We start from the raw sequence: 22074 nt of genomic DNA on the forward strand, positions 1-22074 counted from the left end.
ACGGAATTAACACGTGAAGGATGTCGGGTACCATAAGGGCACAGATGTTCTGGCACATAACCTTAAAAGAACTAGAAGGAAGCGCCAGCCTGGCGCAATGCGCCAGAAGCACCATCCAAGATATTTTCTCGTTTTAGCGAGTTATTAACCTAAGAGTCCAGTAGTGGTTGGTTTGGTGTTTGCTTCTCACCTCAGTGGTCGCGGGTTCGATTCTTGGCCATTCCATTGAGGAGTGAGAAATGTGGATTTCTGGTGATAGAAGTTCACTCTCGACGTGATTCGGAAGTCACGTAAAAACACCATACAAACAAACAAACAAACAAACCAGTAGCCTCTCGGAGGCTCGGTAACGGCAAGATTCGTTCCTGATTTCGTTACCCATTTAATCGGAAAGGGGTCGCTACAAGGAATGATGAAAGGATTTATTTTAATCACTGTTAGGCCAATTCCACGACTCTCTCATATCGCAAAGAGCATCGAGAATCTCTTTTTTCGCCCCTGTTCGCGTTAACAAAAGAGAACCTATTTGGGAACAGACACGGAACGTAACGATCCTTAAAGGTTCGATGCAAGATTTTGCATGTCCGTGAGAACCTTCTCGATCGAAGATAATAACTGTTAACGTATGTCTAACATTTATTGAAAAGAGTTTTGAGAACCTGCGGAAAGTCTTCTTCATAGATCTCTTCGCAAGGTAGAAGACGAACAGGCTTCCTATAGACTGCTTCCTTTTCCTCGAACCAAGAGAGGTAGCAATATACGACATCTTTAATTTAAAGAAGGGGAATAAACTTTAGTCTTTTTTCCCCTAGTTATAAATTCTTAACAGATATTAAGATAAATGGGCGTCAAAGGAAGAGAGGATGAATGCCTCATTTTGGCCTTAGAGAGGTTGGATTCACAGAAGTCAAGTTCTTCTCACAGCATGTTTCGTAAGGCTTTTCCAAGAGTATTTGGATATTCTATCATAATCTATTATAAATAGACCTGAAAAACCTCTCCACTCTGAGTCTTTCCGCGTGCAGACTGACCAGAAGTGGACATGAATGAGAGGATTTTTCAAGGTAAATGACAATAGTCATGGCTAAGACATAGAATTGCTGCAGATCGTGCTAGATGGAATGAGGAAACTGTCCTCTTCCGATACCTCTGTGAACCACATAGCGAGGTTCTTTCTTCACTTTCAGAGGGAAGAATCACCTAGGTATATATCTGCTATCAAAGAACGCAGTAAAAGGCTATACTCTGTCTCTACAAGGGGAATTAGAGATAACAGAAGATTAAGATCTTCGGGATCTTATACGATACCGCAATACGACAAAGAGTAGGATATCATGTACTTCGAATAGGATCTTTTTGTGGCCACAGATTCCGTGTTCCGACAAAATGGAACTGCTCCTCATCAAACTTCTTTGAGAAAGTTTATGAAGGAATTCTTTGTTTCTCTTAGCCCTAAACGACCAAGAAGACAAGTGAATTTTTTGTGCATTGGAATCTCGCATCAGATTCAATGGAGACTCGGCAATGGGTTCTTGCCAGCATAGTATGTCTGGCAAAAGAACTAAAACCCTCTATTCCTGACGCAACGCTTTCAGATAGAAGTTTCGTTGCCCAGGCAGGGTACTTACTTTTTCATCTACAGAAGAAGAGATGGTTTAAACGTTTGCCTACAGAGTCTTCGGGGTGCGATGAGGGCTCGAAATGCTTCCCAGAAGGTATTCAGAAGGATACAATAAGAGCTAGAAATCAGGGTTCCGCCCAATTTCAGCTCGGAGTCTCCTTCGACTTCCAGACTCCTTCCCTTCCTTCGGGCAAGGATAGGGAAGATTCTGCAACGAGGAACCTCATCAACATGTAAGAAGGGATCTCGTTAGCAAAGGAAGTATTCACGAAGGATCCTCTCTCGTATTGTTAGATATCCTGTCGTCTACTGGATGTAGCTGACTACAATCACCTCCCCTTGCCAGGGGCCAAAAGATCAAAGGGGAAGAATTTCTTCCACCCTTCTCCAGTCTCCTGATAGACTATGTGGTTGTTCAGGACTCTCGGACAATGTAGCGCCAGCCAGGCACCAAATGCCAATACAGGCGAAAAACGCCAGAGGCGGACAGTTCCAAGGAACTCTGTCATGGTCGGATACTGAGAAGGAGCGGGCCTCCAACCTGGCGCAAATGCGCCAGAGGCGAACAAATCGGACAGATATAAGAGTGTCCGATGTGGACCATCCCAGACAGCCTAGAGACTCTTCCAAGCTCGTAGCTCCAGCAAGTGTGGAGGAGCCAAGCCAGGCGCGAGGCGCCAGCCAGGCTCTAGAAGCCAGCCAGGCGCCATCCAGGTGCCAGGCTCCTTCAAGGCTAGGCTCCAGTCAGGATTGAGGATCCATCCAGGCGCAAGGCTCCTTCCAGTAAAGAGAAACCTAAAGCTCTGTCATGTAAGAGGGCTAGTCCCATTGATATGATACAGGTAAGGCTCTGCCATGTAAGTGGGTCAGCCCCCATTGGCACGATCCGAGAAGGCTCTGTCGTGTAAGCGGGCTAGCCCCCATTGACATGATCCAGAAGGGTTTGTCAGTCATAGGTCCCTACCTCGCTGAAACTCTTGAGGCATGCAGACTCATAGACAGTAATCATGAAGTCTTCTGCCAAGCTCCAGGCGCAAGGCGCCAGCCAGACGCAAGGAGGCGCCAGCCAGACGCAAGGAGGCGCTAGCCAGGAGGGAGGAGCCAATCAGGCGCCAGCCAGGCGCAAGGCGCCATCCAGGCGTGAGGCTCCAGCCAGGCTCTAGGCGCCATTCAGGCGCAAGGCTCCAGCCAGGCGCGAGGCGCTAGACAGGCGCTAGGCGCCTGCCAGGCACGAAGCGCTAGCCAGGCTCCAGGCTTCACCCAGAAGAGATCTATATCAAAGAATGCCCTGGCCTTCTTTGAGACAATGTGATCTCCTAAGCACTTGACAAGTGCATTGATGATTCCTTCAAACAGCTGAGAATTAAAAGCGCATGAAGTGTGAGCTTTTCTGAATTCTTGTTCTTTCCTTAACAATATGTCATAAGGACATATTAGCTGTCACATACGGGAGATGCAACTCTGTGTTGACTCCCCATATCCGAAGGATGTCAAGATAACCTACGAGAGATCCTTCTCTCTTGGTTGATACGTGTCTGCGGATACATTGCTGGGATAGGGAGCCGATACTGATCCTTAACTAGTGAGTTAAATTTTATTTAACGTCGTGTTTTTTCTTTGGGTTGTTTGAAAGGAGTTTGGGGATAACTCTTTTCAACTTAAGCACTAACCCTTGTGTTAGGATCAGGTGATCGGGATCGGTGTTGTGCTCCTTAATTATGCCACTAGGCATAGGCATATTGTCATGTAAGAGGCTCTGTCGAGTAAATGGATAAGACCCCATCGACAGACCCACAAGAACTCTTAGCCATAGGTCACATCCTCGCTGAGGCTCTTGAGGCGAAGCAGATTCCTAGGCATTAGCCATGGAATCTTCCGCCTGAACAAGTAGGAACCAAGGTTTTATTTTTTTTTTATTACCTACAACGTATGTTGTTTACCTGTCTATTCAGTAAATAGTTGTCTCTTACCCACCACCAAGGGTGTCAATCAGCTAAGTATATATCTGCCGGGGAAGTTGCATGTACAAAAATGATATTGTTAGAATACAATAAAGTTTTGTACATACTTACCCGGCAGATATATACGACGAATGGCCCACCCAGCCTCCCCTCAGGAGACAGGTGGAAGAGAAAATCTGGTTCTAGAATGGGAATGGTTCCTATTCCTGCCACCCAGCGGCAGGGGGGTAGATCACCTGACCTACCTGCAGCGTGTGCCGCGAAATTCGAATTTCTGTCGGATGTCAGAGACATAAGCTAAGTATATATCTGCCGGGTAAGTATGTACAAAACTTTATTGTATTCTAACAATATCATAATTATCAACAGAGATATAAAGGATTTGGTGGACAGCAGACATGTGTACTGCACTCTACTGCTTGGCTTGATTGAAAAAAGTTTTTCCTCCTGCGTACTTTTGTATGTTTGGTATATGTTTCTTGATTTTTCTGTTGATATGAAAAAATTATCAAGAGGTGTGAAAGATGTAGTAGATGTGTGGCTGCTCCAGGAGAGGATGGATCCCTGCCTCTTTTGTTTGTTCTGCAGAAATATGTGCTGCAGCCCTGATTCTTCTCATGAAGCTTGTCTCCCCTTTGCTGGAAGAGTTTGGCAAAAAGCATTTGTCAGTTTCTTTGCTTGGGAATATTCCTCATGTGTTTGTTCTCCTTTAGCTAAGTAGTCTTCCCTCAAGTAGGCACACAAAACTTTAGAGCAAGCATTTTCTCCAAGGGTTTGTGATAATGATGACACGTGCCATTGGGATGTCTGCTGTAGGTAGGGTTAGCAGAGGGCAAACTTCATCTGCACATCAGATTTTCAGAAATACAAAAGACATTGATAGCCCTGCGACCATTCCAAGAATGTATGATGGGTCATTTAGTAGCTCTGATGCGCAACAACGCAGCATTAGAGGCACTGCTGAACCAAACAAAAACTTTCAGTTTTCTTCTGAAGATGGAAAAAGAAACCCACAAAATTATCGTGTATAACTTGTTTACTTGCAAGTATTTACACTGTATTTTATTGAACACTATGTAAATACTTACGAGTAAAGAAGTTATGTCCAGTAATTTTTTAGTTTCTTTTTCCATCATTAGTGGCATTGTCATTGAGTAGGGGGGAACAGTTTCTCTTCATCTCGTTCCTGTACTCTCCCCCTTACTCTAGTTAATTATGATTCCAGCTTGTGCTGAGGAATACTCCTACATGCAAGGAATTGTTTGTATACCTAGGGAAAATACTGTGTAAATTTTACAATTAGTTGTCTAGATTGTGCAACATAGCAAATGATTTATGAAACATTTTTAATTTGCCTTAGTAATAGTTTCTCATGATTGTTGGGGTGTACATCAGGAAGGGTCTCTTGTATTATGCTTTCCCACAGTTAGATGTAAAAATAGTTTTAAGAATTAATGGTGTATTGTTTCCCAAATTTTAATTGTGCATTAACTGACAGATTAGTTGTAAGTTAATTCTGATAAATACTGGTGATGTGTTTTGTGAAATATTGTATATTGTCTGATATTTGTATTTTTTTTTCATCAGGAATTTTTAAAAGATGCGCTTCAACCTACAAGTCCAAGGAAAACATCCTCAAAAAACAGAGAAGTGCCAAAAGTCATCCAACAGAGGACGTTAGTTAATGTAGATAAAACTCCTTCTTCCAAATCTTCTGATACTTCAAACAAAAGATTAAATAATTGTGGTAAACTCTTCAGCATTGATAAAAGAAAGGATAATGAGAGAGATGAATCTGCTGTCAAAGATAAAAAAACTGATAAAGTTGGCTTGAACAGTAACTTGGAATTAGATGACTTTTTTGACTGGAGTGACACGGATAATGATTTTTGTGTAGAATCTCTTCAGAATACTCCTCCTGATTCAGAATTTGCTAGAGTTTCCTTACAGCAGCTAGATGATCTAGCGCAATGCAAAGAAAAATATAATGAGGAGCCATCATCATCCGCAGATTTTAGAGTGAGAATTTTGCAAAGTTTACAAGTGCAGAAGCAGCTTAGTAAAACAAAAAATGAAAGTGGTGCCAAGCAATCTTTAGCGAGAAATGTGGAATTAGAACCAGCTTCAGGTACAGAAAACAGAAAAAGAATACACCAAGATGATTCAAGTGATGAAAATTTTAATGGTGTCATTAAAAGGAAAGTAACTTCATTGGTTGGTGAGACCCAGGGGTCAAAATCAGAGAAAAATGTTAGGGATAATTGTTCGTTCTTCACTCCTTTAAAATCAGGACAGACATCTATGAAAAAATCTGTATCTCCAGGGGGTCCAGTTATACAGAAGAGAAAATTCCCTGGTCCTGCAGGTCTTTTACCACAATTGGTTAGTGTAAGTTGGAGATAACTGCTATAGCATGCTTGATTTTATCTCTGTCTGCATTTATTGTGATTATACTGTACAGTACTGTATATTTATTACATTATATTCAAAAGCCACTTGAACTGTTATACTTATATATACTTTATATATAATTTTCATATAACAAAAGTTGTTCCTATGGAAAGACAAACCATAACCATTTATGTAGAAGTATCCTTCACTGTTCATTGAACTTAGCAATAAGTTAGTTAACTTGGGTTGAAAGATGTCATGTTTTGCTCTCCCCAAGGCTGTCTATTGAGCTTTAGTTTTTCTTTGTTGATGTTAGGTTATTTATGTTTACTTTTTCAGTATGGAGGAAAAAATTAGAATAAAGGCATTGCGATGGGTGGGGCTGCCTGGTTGGGCGCTTCATGTCACCTGTGCGTAATTATTCACATGTATGTGTAATCCACTCCCCATGTAGGGGGTGTAGTGGTTTGCTCTCCCTCTCAGTGGGAGATGTTAAGTAGTGGTTAGAGGGCTTGGATACATTTGCCAGTCACCTTGGAAGGGATTACTCCCTCAATGGCTCTGCCAAACTCTTACATTTTTTTTTTTTTTTTTTTTTTTTTCCCCCATTGTACTAATCTTTTCCCCCCACCTTTGCATACTCCTTTGCATACTCCTGCCACCTTCTCTGCATGGACAAGGGGTTGGGTAATTAATTGGACTTGGCTTTCCACTAGTGGGACTTCACACTTCCATATTGTTTAGTTTCATGCGCATCAAACAGTTCATTTCCCGACGACATTATAACCCTATCTAACCAATCAGCTTACTTAAACCTAAGAATATAGTATATACCCAGAAAAATTTTACTCCAGCATTTTCCTTTAGTTGAAAATTTGATGGCTATCAAATCTTTTTTAACCAAACTATCTTATTGTTAAGAAATCTTAATTTAAATATCTTAACCTAGTAGCACCAGTTAATCAGTCTTTTACTTAAATTAATATATATATATATATATATATAATATATATATATATATATTATATATATATATATATTATATATATATATATCATATACTATATTATATATATATATATAATATATATATATATATATATATATATATATATATATATATATATATATATATATATATATATATATATATATATATTATATTACCATAATCATCAAATCAAATTTTTCTTATTCCAGTAGTTACTCCATAATGTTCAATAATTTTACTCTTACTTTTTCAAGAAAAATAAAACCACAGTCACTGGAAACAATTCAGTAATACACAGGAATGGTTCCAAAACTAGGTTCTCTAGGCCTAGGCAGTCTTAAACAGGAGTTACTCCAGTTTTTCCACTGAACCCCTCAAGTTACAGCTGAAAAAAGCAACCTATTCTTATATGGTGACTCAGAGATTTAATGGTGCCACTGCAATCAAATTGTTCTTCTTTAACACTTTAAATTCTTCAAAAGTTCCTTTATTTAAAAGAAAATGTTCATCCCAGCAATCCAAATTTACGGTTGAAAATGAAGCATCCAACCAACGGTTCCCTCTGGACAGTCTACTACTTATATTCCCTTTGTATAAAGCTTTCACATTCACCATAACCAGCAAACCACCATCGTTTTCATACGAAATGAGAACGGCTAATTTTTCGTGAATATGAGGTGTTAAAGACACAAAATAAAAAAAAATACATATACCATAGTCTTAAGGGTAAACTATACATATAATCAAATAAAAATTATTTTATTTCATTATTAAACCATCCAAAATAATATCCCTACATTATGGGCAAGGGTCCTAGGCCACTTTTCATCTATAGAAAGGTAATGACTCTGAGAAGATGCTGGTTACACTCCCTGCAATAGCAGCTGAACTAGAAGTGGTCTCTCTTAGACCCTGAAAATTTTCCACCCCCCATTCATTACTTGCCAATGTAATGCTCACATCTCTAAATTATGCTTTTCTTCAGAATCAAGTAAATCATCAATCAGTCTATGGTAGCAGTCTTGTAGTCTCTGCACTGAGGAGTAATAATCTCTCTCTAAGCAAAAGATTCCTCTTTTGCTTTGGAACAAAAAAAAATTAATCTTTTACCAGTGACCACCTGAAGTGTAGAACAAGAAGTAGATATTCTCTGTCAGACTGTCTTTCTATTATAAAAATAAGTTGCCATTTACCCCTAACTTATATAATAGTGTTACCAAATGATACTCCTACAATTTGTATAGAGTAAAATGTATTTCTGAGCTTGATCAGTGCAACACCAGCCTAGAAAAAGGGAGAAAGTGTTACTCTGTTGAAGGCAGCTTGGTATGAGGGGTGGGCAACTGAGATATGCTGTTGTTGACACTTAGCAGGTTAAAGAAGTTAAAGCTGCTCAACACTAGGTTCTTAGAGCTGACAGCTGTCTCTTCCCTCAAGAAATTCTCCAACCTTCGGTTCAGCAAGATGCTGGGAATCATGTGAACAATGTAGACTCAAAAGCTTACCTCAGAAATGAGAGGACTAGTTTTATTCTCATTCCTTAATGCATCCAGCATGGTTCACAAATTTGCCTTTGTCAACAAGTAATCAGTGGTGGGTCTAGCCTTTAACAAAAATGTCAGTTGTCCTATTAGTTGCCTTTTATGTTACATGGGACTATGGTGGTCGTGTTCTTACACTCCCACCACAGGGTGGGAATGTAAAAGAAGAGAAATTAGAAGTGCTTGGATGGTAAACATTGTTGATGTGATAAGTATGGAGGTGAGATTGTATGTGATGGCAGGAAGGAGAATGGAGTCAAAGGGTAGGGTCCTCCACCTTGGCTCTCTTAAATGCTATTCCACCAGGTGAACTTGGTTTTCCATAAGAGATACTTAGCCTTTTCTCTCCATTTCTTAAAACAAGTTTTGCTAATGTTCAGTGTTGGTCAGACATGAAACCCACCCTTCTCCCTTGAGTAAATAGCAATTTGTTACCCTTTCTCTCTGGCATGCAAGGTTTAGAGTACTAGAGGGACCCCAAGTCTTCCCATTCTTTCTGAGACCAGATAACTGTCCCTTACTCTTGCTGAGGTAAGCAGAATGGAGTCAATGATATCTTTACATTCAGCTGTTGCATAATCCCTGGATTGTGCATATGCAGCCAAGGTTCATGTGTGACAGATTGCCACTTTACAATATTGGGTATTGAGATGATCTGTACACATGTGATTGTAAGGGCACTCATTTAGTGTCTAGTTTGTTCTGAACTTACATTGTTTTAATGCATGATAGCACTCATGTTTGTTCCAATAGCTTATACTAGTTCAGCTCTGGCCAATCATAAGTACTTCAGAAAGGGTTACCATTGTTCGAAACATGCATGTTCCTTTTATGAGTCATCCTCAGCTCATGGTTCAGCAATCAGTTTCATTTGTGCAGGTTTTTCCTGTCCACAATCCTGTGAGTATTCACTAGGTCAGGCTGACATGTTATCCTGTCTTTTGGGAGATCCAACTCATTCCTTGGGGATCTGATAGGACTAGAAAGTTCCTCACATTATATCAGGGATATACTGTACATATTGCATTCTTGGTGGTGATCCAAGATTATCCATTCAGCCTAACAGAGTAATATTAGAATTTAGACCCATGTGTCATGTAGGGATTTAATTCAAGTACTAACAGCTCATTTCTCACATACTATGTGTTTTGCAACAGTTAAAGCAAGTTGCATGGATTCCCAGCTGAGGTCACTCATTTTTGCTTTGTTGATCCAGGGTTTACATAATCAGTATGAAAAATAGATGTCGTCAGTGCCATCATTGTATGAAACTATAATCATCAACATGCAGAGGGAATCTAGATAACCATCAGTAAAGAGAACAAATCCTTACCCTTCACAATGCACTGCATCACTGATACGGATGAAAAATGCTACTTAGGAACATTTTTTATTTCAGTTGCAGCTGCAGCATTTCCCATCTTTGTATAGTACATAGTAGTTAAGTCTTATATAAAAGCAAGACGTTTCATTATATTCCAGGCAGTCTTATTTTGATTAATTCCAGGGTTTTAGAACTACACACATGAGTGTCCAGCCATTGTGTGAAGAAGATAGCAGCCCATCTGTCAGTAGGGTAAGATTTAGTTCTATATGTTACTTTTCATGATATTACTGTAATGGTGTTTATGTTCACAAAGAGGATAGTAACAATATTTTTCAAAATTATGTAACATATTTATTTTAGGATATCGTTTGCTCTCAAAGCTCTGCTGATGAATTCTTATGTGGACCATGGCAACAAATGTTAGATGACCTGGAACTAAATCAACCAAATCAAGCATCTCCCTTGACAGTCTTCAACATTAAATGGATCTTGAGAAGGGCTGCCTTGAGGGGATATGCTGGTGTCCGCAAGATACCCTTTCTAGCTGTCATGGTGCGCAGCATTGATGCTTCAATCTCTGATGCAACAGTGCTATTAAGAGATAAAACAGGTAACTGCAAAAATTACTTTTTTAGTACTTTGTTAGCATTAATGGCCCTGTGAGGGCATAATGCCATTAGTACACCTTTCATGGTGCACTGCAGGCATTACTTGAGGTTCTTTGCAGTGATCCTTCAGCCACTTTTATTCTGTTCATATTCTTTTTGTTCCAGCTTACTTTTCAACCTCTCCTAACAATTGTTTCAACATTTTCCACTCTAAATTACCTCATAGGTTTTAGGGCTTGGTCTTTGGCCTAAGTTTTATGTTTGTATCTTTGTGTGTTAGCATTAATGGTCTATAACCCTACAAATGGTATTTGCCATGTAGTTTAGTAACTGAAATTTAGTCACTGGATAGCAATGTTGGTCAAATAATACAAACCTTTCTGTTTGACATGCCATGTGATATCCTTAAAGTGAACCTGTAGGCTGGAAACTGATAATTTCGACACTGTAAGTTTGGGCATAGGGAATATACTGTGGTTCCATAATTGGTCACTAGGATGTAAGGGAATTGTCCAGTCCAGTGGATTTCCTTGCTCACCATCAGGTAATGAGTCACTTTTTGCAAACTGACACTCTGTAGAGGGGTTAGCATTTTCCATTCAGTTCACTTCATAATGTATAGTTTTGAAATTCTTTGGTCATTCTTTATCTTTTTCTTTGTTCATACGCAAACAAACCTTTGGTCTTAACGATAGGATAATTCTAGTGCCCAGCTGGATCCGGTTAAAAGTCAGATGAAAGCAAGGAATCTTGTGATATCTGGCAACGCATGCGTAGATCGGGTGAAGGATGGTCGAAGACCATTCACCTATGATCACGCATCAGTCTTTCTTTTGACTGCCTGGGCAAGAGTCATGTTAACCTCTCTTGGCTTTTTCCCGGTTCATTGCCTGTTTCACTTCTGTTTAGTGTGTGTGTGTGTGTGTGTGTTTGGCTGGTATTATGGCTTCTTCTGCTCCTTCTCAGCGTCAGTGTATGTGCCCTGGAGTTCCAGGTTTTCTGTGTTCTCGTTTTCTGGCTTCAGCAGTGACTGACTGTCACATCACGTGCAGTAGGTGTCGTTCTAATTTTTGTACTATTACGAATCTTTGCACAGAATGCTGGGCATGGCCTAAGGAGCAGTGGAGGTCGTTTTATGGCAGAGAGAACATCGGACGGTTTTGACTCTTCCTACTTGGGAAGGTTTTTCTCCTCTTCCCGATGTTTCGTCTCCTGCAGTAGGCAACCCCCAAAGTAGCGTTGTCCCTGCATCTCCTTCCTTTTCTTCCATTGATTCGTCGATGGAAATATCGGGAGGCCGCCAGGCTAATGTTTGTAATGTAACCCCTTCTTCCTCAGGAGTTTATTTGATTCCCGAGAAGAAGTGAGGCTTTTTCATCAATCTCTTCTCTTCCAGAGTCGGAGGCATCCAAAATGGTAGCGATTTGGAAGACGCTCAGGCTAGGGGGTCCCCCGTCCTTGGATGGGTTGCTAGCGCATTTTGTGGAGCTTGCACCCCCCTCCCCAGTCTGGCCAGGCCATCTTCCCTCCTCCCGGCCTCGTCTTTGCGGGTAGCAGCAGTTGGCCATCTTGTATTGCTCTGCCAGTGTCTGCTGCCGCTTCGAGTCGGGGTAACGCTGTGGCATCAGCCCCATTGATGACGTCATGGGATCCGTCTTTGTGTATTCCTCTGCCAGTGGCGTCTCATTCCCCCTCGCACCAAGGGGAAGCTAGGACATCACCACTACTTGTGACGTCACTCCATCGATGACATCTCTCAGAGTCGTCTCCTCTGATCCGCCTTTCTCAGCCATGACATCATCTCTGCTGCCCAGTTCGCTACATTTCCCTTCCTTGTCATCGGAGCCCTCTCTGGCACATCAGTCTGAGGTCATATGCCAGGCAGTGCTTCAGAGGTTGGACTCTGTATTGGACGTGAAGTTGGCTGCCTTATCGGTTGGGAGGACTGGTAGGAAACGTGATGCTTCGTCCCCGCCTCCTGAGAAGAGTGCGCATAAGAAACTGGTGCTGTCTTCCTCTCCCTCTTCCCCCTCTACGCCCCGTCGTCGTATCAAGCGTTGGAAGGCTAAGGACTTTGCCCTTCCTTCGCCTTCGAGGGAGGAACAACACGAATGTGTTCCCAAGAGTGCTGTTGTTTGGGCAGTGTTAGTGGTGTGCAATCTGCAGGAGATGCTTCGTCCTCTGCCTCGAATCTCAAACATGTTAACCCCCCCACCGTCCATGCACATCGCGAGCATGTTGCAACCTCCCCTGCCTGTGCATGTGATGTTAGTGCTCCTTTTTCTCCAATGCCTATTCATTGCCGTAAGGATCTCAAGGCACCTGTCAAGAGGTCGAAGGTAGTGAACGCGGAGTTGGTGCAGCAGGAGTGTTTGCCTGCCTCTCTCACTGGTGCTTCCAAGAGTTCGACTCTAAGGGATTCTCCTTCGATCTCGAGTGTTCAAGTTTCCCCCCCATCTCACGTACGTATGTCCGCCACACGGCCGTGACCATTCATGGACATGTGGAATCATCTGTTGAGGTAAGTGTTAAGAACCACCACATTTTATATGCAAAGTGTTTCGTAGTTTCTTCATAACAAAATTTTTAAGCCGAAAAGACACTACAGTATTTTAATAGTTGAAAGATTGTACAATCAATATTGGCTGACAAAGCTGAGTAAAAGGAGAGTCAATGAAAATCTCTGAATCAATAGAAATATTTTTTAGGAAACCACATTTTAACCTTTTAGGAAACCACATTTTAACCTTGACAATTCATCTTAGCCCTTGCTTTTAATATAAATAATTCAATAATTTATTTATAGTGTAAATTTCCATCTGTCTTTATAGTGTAAATTTCCATCTGTCTTTCCTACCAATTTGTTTATAGTATGCTGTTGTAATTCATTTTAAAGGATTTATCATTTATCTTATCGTTGCTATTTTTACTCAGCTTTGTCAGCCAACAATGACTGTATAATCTTTGTACTATTAAAACACTGTAATATCTCTTTTAGACTTGAAAATGTTATGAGGAAATAACAAAACACGGCCCAATTAAATTCGTTGGTTCTTAACATACACTTTTCTTTTCCTACTGAGACCGAGATTTCCAAAACATCTGTCTACTTTCTCTTGAATCAGTTCTGTAAAGAACTTAGGTTTCATGTAAATTATAAGAAGTTGGATTTAGTACCTTCAACAAGTGAGGAACTAGTTCAATTTGCAGAGGAGAGGATCAAAGGAATGTCATTCTTGATCTGGCAGTCTTGATAGAGTGAGTCCACATCCTTCGGTAAAGTTATGGGAATCCCTGATGAGGCATCTATACGGGATACCCCTATGTATGGATGTTATAACCTGTGATGTTATACGCAAGTATTTCGTTAGTATCTTCTTTGAGTATAGAGGTGAAGATGTTCAAACTCATGGTTGTCAAACTTAACATATATTTGTGAGACTACATCTCTTGAGTAGGGGAAGAAGTGGTTCAGAGAACTTGTCTCGATGAGTGGAAGTAGAGATCTAAGTTACAAAGCATTTACAAAAGATAGGAGAGCAAAGCTTAGCTCAGCATACATAACATACAGACAGATGAACGTGTGACTAGGAAGTCACGTGGTTGTCTCTGTGGGTTATAGGTCACCATGTTCTCAGGCGAAGGCACTGTGACCTGTTTTACAAGACAATGCTTTTGATTACCACAGGCAAATGCAAACCAGGGCGTTGCAGATACAACGCGGCAGCGTCTAGCTTGCATTCCTTATCTTTCCTTATCACACTCCTTGTTCTCGCCAGTGACCCCTTGGGTCATGGGCTTACTTACATATATGGAATATATATATATGTTAAAATGTAATCATTACACTTCTATCTTCACGGGTTGTTCTTCTTTAGATCACTCAAACAATAGCTCAGGAAGTTTTCTTCATTGGAAATTCAACCAGAAGACAACCCATTAATAGTACCAGAGTAAATGAGGACCTTGTTCACCTGGTGTGAGTTCTCCCAGCCCAGATGTTTGCAGATGCTTCCAGTCAGGTAGTTGTAAATGAGAGTGCTGTTGTCTGCACAAGAGATGGGCCAATACATTAACTTTATCAAAAGAAATGTTGTCTTTTAAGTTCTCCAAGCATTTGCTCAGTAGTTGGTGGCAACTGCACACCAACTGCATTGCTGACTTACCTGTGGAATAAAGGTGGCACCTGTTCAAAGATATTCTGCAGACTGGCATTTGAAAGTGTCATGTCACCAGAGGCAAATAAGGTCAGCATAGTTCCGAAGTTCATCTCTATAAAACATTAAAGTTAGCAATCTCAGCAGAGTAAAGTAGGTCCTACTGTCAGTGTATTTAGTAAGGTCTGAGACTTATGTGGATCTCACTGTTTGTTGGCTTGTTTACAGTAAACCAAAATCATAGCTAACCTGTGTATGGCTTGGCCTAATGAGATGCAGGAGCATGGAGGTTAGAAGCAATTATTCATTCTTCCTAATAGCTATGCCACTCCTATTAAGTCTTATTAGGAAGACACGAGAGAACTCTTCCTGTTTCATTCAACACAAGGATGACTTTAATAGCCCCTTTTGATTGCAACAAAAGTGATTCATGGATGTGATATCCGTGGTTGAGGAAGTATTCATGCTTGGAGGTTATCCAGCAAGGCCTCAGTGATGGAGGAAGCAATCACAAGACCTGTTGATTTTCTATTTTTATTTCAACTTGTGAAGATGTCATAGCATCATTGGATATAGATCCACACTTTCACAGAAACAAGGAAAGGAAATTAGCTTGATATAGAGGGAAAGTTGTGGTATGAGTAAATGGGTCATTTATTAAATGTGAGGCCAATGCAGAATCAGAGGAATTTATTTCTGGTGATAGAAATTAATTTCTCGATATAATGTGGTTTGGATCCCACAATAAGCTGTAGGTCCTGTTGCTAGGTGACCAATTGGTTCCTAGCCACATAGAAATATCTAATCCTTTGGACCAGCCCTAGGAGAGCTGTTAATCAGCTCAGTGGTCTGGTAAAACTAAGATATACTTAACTTATTAAATATTGAATGGTTGATGTTTGCAGATGATACAGCATTTACTGAATTGGCAATAGTGAAGAGAAAATCCATAGACTGGTGAAAGATATTGAAAGTGTTTGCAGCAGGATAAAGTGGAGGGTAAGTTTGAGTAAGATTAAGGTCTTGAAGGCAAATGACAAATAAAATCTCTCCCCTTGTTTTGGTATTTGACCCTGTAATTAGAATTATTTTTATTGAAGTTTGTCGTATGTACATGGAAAATTAAGGACTGTTGTTACTTCTTTTTATTGAGTCCAGTGTTTTGCTCTGAGTGACAAGCCTGTACAGCTCAATTTTTTTTGTTTGCAATGAAAAGAGCCAATATCCATCGGCTCCCAGGAAATTTGGAAACTTGAGATACAAGTTACCATTTGTACCTAACTTAGTCCATTACAAAGTCATTAAGAATATGATAAAGCATAGCATTTGGAAAACCACAAAATTTTGCCATTTATAACCACTGTGGTTTCCTTTTCATCGTAAAGTTGTCCAATGTTGAAAAGCTATTATGTTTAAGATCACCAACACATTTGATCCAGCGCAATTTTGTTGTCATTATCGCTCAGGTGTTGTCTTTCTTAAAAAAAAAAAAAGCAGATGGATAGTAGTCTGCCTTATGTTTTTAAGGCAGCTATTGTGTAGAAGAATGTTGCAATACAAGAATTTTTCAGCACTTAAAATTTTTTTTAATTCCTTTGTACAGTGGTACCTCGAGATACGAAATTAATCCGTTCTGAGGTGGCTTTCATATCATGAGCTTTTCGTATCTTGAACCGCATTTTACATGTAAAATGGCTAATCTGTTCCAAGCCCTACAAAAACACCCCAGTAAATTTTATAATAAAGCTAAATTGACCTATAAACAATGAAATACTACAACAATTTGGACCATTCAATACCTAACTTAATACATACTAGCACTAATATGTATTTACCTGTTAATAAAGTTTATTAGTGTACATGGTATACAAGAAATACTGTACGTACATACATACGTATGTAGTAAAATGTGGAACCTTACCTTTTGAGTGAGGTGATCTCCGAAAGTGGCGACAGAGGAGGAGGACAAACGGCTGAAAACTTCTTATAGTATACACTCAACTCTACGAAACATGTTAAAAAATGTCAGGAAATTTAAACTAAACTTTAAGAAACACATTAACAAAACTGTAACACTTACCTTTACAAAAAACTTATAATTAATTTTTTTTTTTTTCACAAAATTTCAATTTCTTCACCACTTTCAACTTTCTGTTTTTTCTTGTATCAATTGGATCTCCCTTTTTGCTTACTCCTGCTAGTAGTAAAGGCCTCTTTAAGAAATAACTATCCAAGAAAGATTGCTTCTGCCTGCTTTTCAAAATGCTCCTGAAACGACTCTGGCAAATGTCATTGAACTGCACAAGCTTACGACCTGTGTAAGCCTTTTCGGGGGTGTGTCTTTTCTACAAATGATTGCACCTTATGAAAAGCAGCTAGAGCATCCATAATTTCTGCCGTTGTCATAGGGTCGTCCTCCTCCACCTCGCCGCTGTTAGAGAACTCTTCTTGAACGATGTTATGTTGCATGGCCTCCAACTCCTTCAGGTCATCCGTCGTAAGCTCCTCTTGGTGCTCTTCGAGAAGGTCAGTGATGTCGTCCTCGTCGACGACCAGCCCCATGGACTTGCCGAGTGCAACGATCTCGTCAAGATCTGGTTGCAAAACAGTTTCAGGATCGTCAACTGTTCCTGAATCTGCAGCACCAGCTTCGCCCACGTCAAATCCCTCGAAGTCTCGGGCAGATACAGCATCAGGCCAGAGTTTCGTCCACGAAGAATTCAAGGTTCGCCTCAAAACCTCCTGCCAAGCTTGATCGATGATTCGGATGCATATCACGATATCGAAATGCTCCTTCCAAAATTTACGCAAGGTGAGGTTTGTGGTATTGGTGATGTCGAAACATCTCTTGAAAAGATGTTTTGTTCATGAAACTTACCTGTCAGATATATATATAGCTGTATTTCTGACGTCCGACAGAATTTCAAAACTCGCGGCACACGTAGTGGGCGGCCAGGTGGTAGTACCCATTCCCGCCGCTGGGAGGCGGATATCAGGAACCATTCCCATTTTCTGTTCATATTTTTTCTGTCGCCGGTGCTGGAAACAACTGTTTACAGTACCTCCGTCTAGGATTTTTTATTTATCTCGCTTTAAATTATCTGGATTGACTTTTGGTATCGACTTCTGGATTGTTGGATTGGCACGCGTAATAGTGGATTGGTTTTTTATTTTGGATTGGCTTTTCTGTGTACATGATGTCGGGATCAAGTACTGGAAGTTTCAGTGTGTGTGTGAGGAGTGAATGTAAGGTGAGGCTTCTTAAACCTTCAGTTGATCCTCACACAGTTTGTATGGAATGCAGGGGGCATGTTTGCTTGGTTGATGATCGGTGCAATGAATGCAAGGATTTGTCTGATGATAAATGGAAGATGTATGAGACCTATCGACGTAAATTGGAGCGCGATAGAGTCAGGAGGTCTTCCTCCAAGAGCAGTTCTACGAAAGGTAAGGAATGTAACATTTCTCCTCCTCTAACACCGGTAGATTTTGCTCAACCCAATCCTGTTTTGTTGCCTTCGGGCCCCAGTGCTGTGTCTGGAGAAGGTAACACCCTTTCTCTGATTCTTGAGTCTATTCGCGCTCTTGAATCGAAAGTGTTGGCCCTAGAAACTGGCCCTGTGAAAGTTTGTGATAGTGCCCCTAGTGTTGTGGAGGGGGCGTCAGATCGGCCCCATAATGCCTCTAGGCCTAGACCTCTATCGGACTCCCAGGACTCAGGGAGTGGGTATGTCGAAAGCCGCAAGAGGGTTACGGGGGCTCCCCACTGATCTGGCGTCCCTTCGGCAGGCCTTGTTGCTAAGTCCCAGGCTGCCAAGGAGCGCGCACGAGCGCGTGTCCTGAAGGATTGCTTTTCGTCCTCCGAAGCGTCCTCCCCGCGCAAGGGGTGGAGCGCTCGGAGAGACTCGCGTCCGTTGAAAAGAACTTTTCGTTTTGAGGACGCTTCACGTCCCATGTCACCACTTTCGTCAGAGGACGCGTATGACGCTTTTCCTCCTCAGAAGAGAGGTAGAGTTTCTACCGACGAGGACGTTGGTTTCCGCGCACAGGCGTGTTCACCTGAGAGGCAGGTAGCTGTACCTGCTAGAAGGAAGGAGGCGTCCCCTCGCCCCTCGCCTTCTCGCAGGGTCAGTCCTGCCCCTTCTTCTGCTCCTTCGTCACCTACGAAGGATATCCTTGTGTCCCTTCAGGACCAGATTACGTCTCTTATGGCTCAGAGGACTCGCCCAGCAGCAGTCGAGCCTAAGCGTAGAAAGGACGTTAGGCTGCCCGTCAAGAGGACGAAGCAGTCTCATTCTCTCTCGTCTCGTTCGTCTCTCTCTCCACCTCCGGATGGTCACCGTTCTCGTTCTCCGAGTAGATCTTTCGCTCTCGCTGTAGAGGACGCTCGCCAGGACGCTCGGCGTTCGAAGCAGGACGCTTTGCGCTCTCGGCAGGGCGCTTTTGAGGACGCTCGGCAGGACGCTCGGCGTTCGAAGCAGGACGCTTTGCGTTCTCGGCAGGACGCTTTTGAGGACGCTCGGCAGGACGCTCGCCGTTCGAAGCAGGACGCTTTTCGAACGAGGCAGGACGCTTTTGAGGACGCTCAGCAGGACGCTTGCTTGGCTAAGCAGGACGCTTTTGGCGCCTCTCGTCAGGAAGCTCGCGCTTCCTCTCGTAGGGACGTGTCTGCTAAGACAGTTCCCGTTGCTTCAAAGGACGCGCTACGTTCGCAGGATGTCCGTCCTTCTAAGGATCGTCGTAAGGGCGTTTCCGTACCTGAAGCGGGTACTTCCAATCAACGGAAGTCTTTGTTCAGGCCTGAGACTGCTGGACGTACGCCCTCTCCGGATGGACGTTCTCCAGTTCCTCTTAGGGAGGAAGGGGAACTTAGTAGTCCAGGGAGTTCAGTCGAAGAAGAACCTCCTGTAGCTTCAGCTGTCTCGGACTATAAGGTTCTTGTCAGGCTGTTACGTTCATCCTTCGGGGATAAGTTCCAGCCGGCAGCCCCTAGGTCTCCTCCCTCTCAACTTTCGTCTTCCAAGTCCGTTAAGACCCCTGAGTTCGTCGAAATGAAGACGTCGCTTTCGACCAAGAGGGCTTTCAAGAAGCTTCAAGATTTCATGTCTCGAAGGAAGGACCAGGGCAAGACCACTTTCGCCCTTCCTCCCTCTAGACTCTCCGGGAAAGGAGGAATTTGGTATGAAACCAAGGAGGACGTGGGAGTAAAGGTTCCTTCGTCCGCTCTTGGGGACTTCTCCAGTTTAGTGGACGCTCAGAGGAGGTCCCTCTTATCGTCTGCTAAGGTGTCCTGGACTCCTGTGGAGACGGACCACCACTTGAAGGGACTGCTTCGCACTTTGAATGTCTTTAATTTCTTAGACTGGTGCTTGGGAGTTTTAGATCTTCAGTCTAGAAGTCCTGATTCTCTCAGTCTGGGGGAGCTGTCCAGCGTGTTGTCATGTATGGACAAGGCCGTCAGGGATAGTTCGGAGGAGCTAGTTTCTCATTTTGGAACGGCTTTCCTAAAGAAAAGAGCTCTCTTATGCAATTTTACCGCGAAGTCTGTTTCTCCCGCTCAGAAAGCGGAATTGCTCTTTGCGCCTCTTTCGGACCATCTCTTCCCCCAGGCTATGGTAAAGGATCTGGCAACGAGTTTGCAGGAGAAGGCGACCCAGGACCTCTTGGTACAGTCTTCAAGACGCCCAGCAGTTCCTTCCACATTTTCATTCAGTAAACCCCCGAATAAAGTCAAACCCTTTCGCGGGGCACCCCCCTCGAGAGCAGCTCCTCGAGGGAGAGGTTTTTCGAGAGGAAGAGCTTCATTTAAAACCAAATCCACCAAATGAAGATCTTGTCCTTCAGACGCCAGTCGGGGCCAGGCTGAAGTTCTTTGCGGAGGCATGGAGGCAGAGAGGGGCGGATCCTTGGACTCTCAAGATCGTAGAGCAGGGGTACAAGATCCCCTTTTTACATCCTCCTCCTTTAACATCAACTCCCAGAGACCTCTCTCCATCTTATCAGGGAGAGAAGAAAAGTATCCTTTTCGATCTGTTAGACCAGATGGTCGAAAAAAGAGCGGTGGAACAAGTCTTGGACCTGGGGTCACCGGGCTTCTACAACAGGATTTTCCTGGTGCCGAAGCAGTCGTCGGGTTGGCGCCCAGTCCTGGATGTGAGCAGGCTCAATCTTTTTGTGGAAAAGATCAAGTTCAAAATGGAGACGCCTAAGTCGGTGCTAGGAGCCTTGAGACCTGGCGACTGGATGGTGTCTCTGGACCTGCAGGACGCGTACTTTCACGTCCCCGTCCACCCTCTTTCAAGGAAGTACCTGAGATTCGTCTTAGACAACAGGGTTTGGCAATTCAGAGCCCTTTGTTTCGGTCTCAGCACGGCCCCGATGGTTTTCACAATGATAATGAGGAATGTAGCGAAGTGGCTCCATTCGTCAGGGATCAGGATATCCCTCTACCTCGACGATTGGCTGATCAGAGCATCGTCGAGGCGGAAATGTCTGAAGGACCTTCAGTTAACGTTAGCCCTAGCAAAGTCTCTGGGTCTTTTGGTCAACTCCGAAAAGTCGCATCTGACCCCGACACAGTCCATCATGTATCTGGGGATTCAGATGGATTCAGTGGCTTTTCGGGCGTTTCCATCCCAGGAACGTCAGCGGCTGGGTTTAGAGAAAGTCGCAGCCTTCCTAGAGAGAGAAGCTTGTTCGGCGAGGGAGTGGATGAGTCTGCTGGGCACCATTTCCTCGCCAGAAAAGTTTGTCTCGCTGGGAAGACTGCACCTCAGGCCTCTTCAATTTTTCCTTGCGGAAGAATGGAAGTCGAAGGAGGACCTGAATGCGATCCTAAGGATCTCAAAAAAGTAAAAGGCCACTTAAGATGGTGGCTCGACCCTCAGAAGTTGCGAGAGGGCTTCTCCCTAAATCTTCTGAGCCCCTACCTAGTGTTGTTCTCAGACGCTTCCATTTCCGGTTGGGGAGTAACACTAGGGGGGGAGGAAGTGTCAGGCTCCTGGAGAGGGGAACAGGTAGCCTGGCACATCAATGTAAAGGAACTGGCAGCGATATTCCTGTCGCTGCAGTTCTTCGAAGACAAACTGTCAAGCAAGGTCGTTCAAGTCAACTCAGACAGTACCACAGCCCTTGCATATCTAAAGAATCAGGGAGGAACTCACTCCAGATCCCTTTTTCTCCTTGCGAGGGAAGTTCTGCTATGGGCAGACGCAAGGCACATCAAGATCCTGACGAGATTCGTGGCAGGGGTTCAGAATGTCAGGGCGGACCTTCTCAGTCGACGAAATCAGATTCTGCCAACAGAATGGACCTTGCACCAGGAAGTCTGTCAACAATTATGGACATTGTGGGGACGTCCTCTAGTCGACCTGTTCGCTACATCGTGGACGAAGAGGCTTCCTCTGTATTGCTCCCCGGTTCTGGATCCAGGGGCAATTGCAGTGGACGCGTTGCTCTGGAACTGGACAGACCTGGA

General features: G+C 42.8%; 1 protein-coding gene across 2 annotated transcripts in view; it reads left to right on the plus strand.

Annotated features, from left to right (window-relative positions):
• LOC135217308 (uncharacterized) overlaps positions 1 to 22074 on the plus strand; it is a 39713-nt gene that overhangs the window by 11169 nt on the left and 6470 nt on the right. Inside the window, exons 2-4 of one of the 2 annotated variants that reach the window (XM_064253087.1) lie at positions 5170 to 5970; positions 10013 to 10081; positions 10193 to 10442. In XM_064253087.1, coding sequence (XP_064109157.1) covers positions 5170 to 5970; positions 10013 to 10081; positions 10193 to 10442 — 1120 coding nt within the window. The remainder of the gene's footprint in view (positions 1 to 5169; positions 5971 to 10012; positions 10082 to 10192; positions 10443 to 22074) is intronic. The other variant, XM_064253088.1, reaches the window with a different exon arrangement.

The sequence above is a fragment of the Macrobrachium nipponense genome, chromosome 7 (assembly GCF_015104395.2).
Source record: "Macrobrachium nipponense isolate FS-2020 chromosome 7, ASM1510439v2, whole genome shotgun sequence".
NCBI classification, from domain to species: Eukaryota; Metazoa; Arthropoda; class Malacostraca; order Decapoda; family Palaemonidae; genus Macrobrachium; species Macrobrachium nipponense.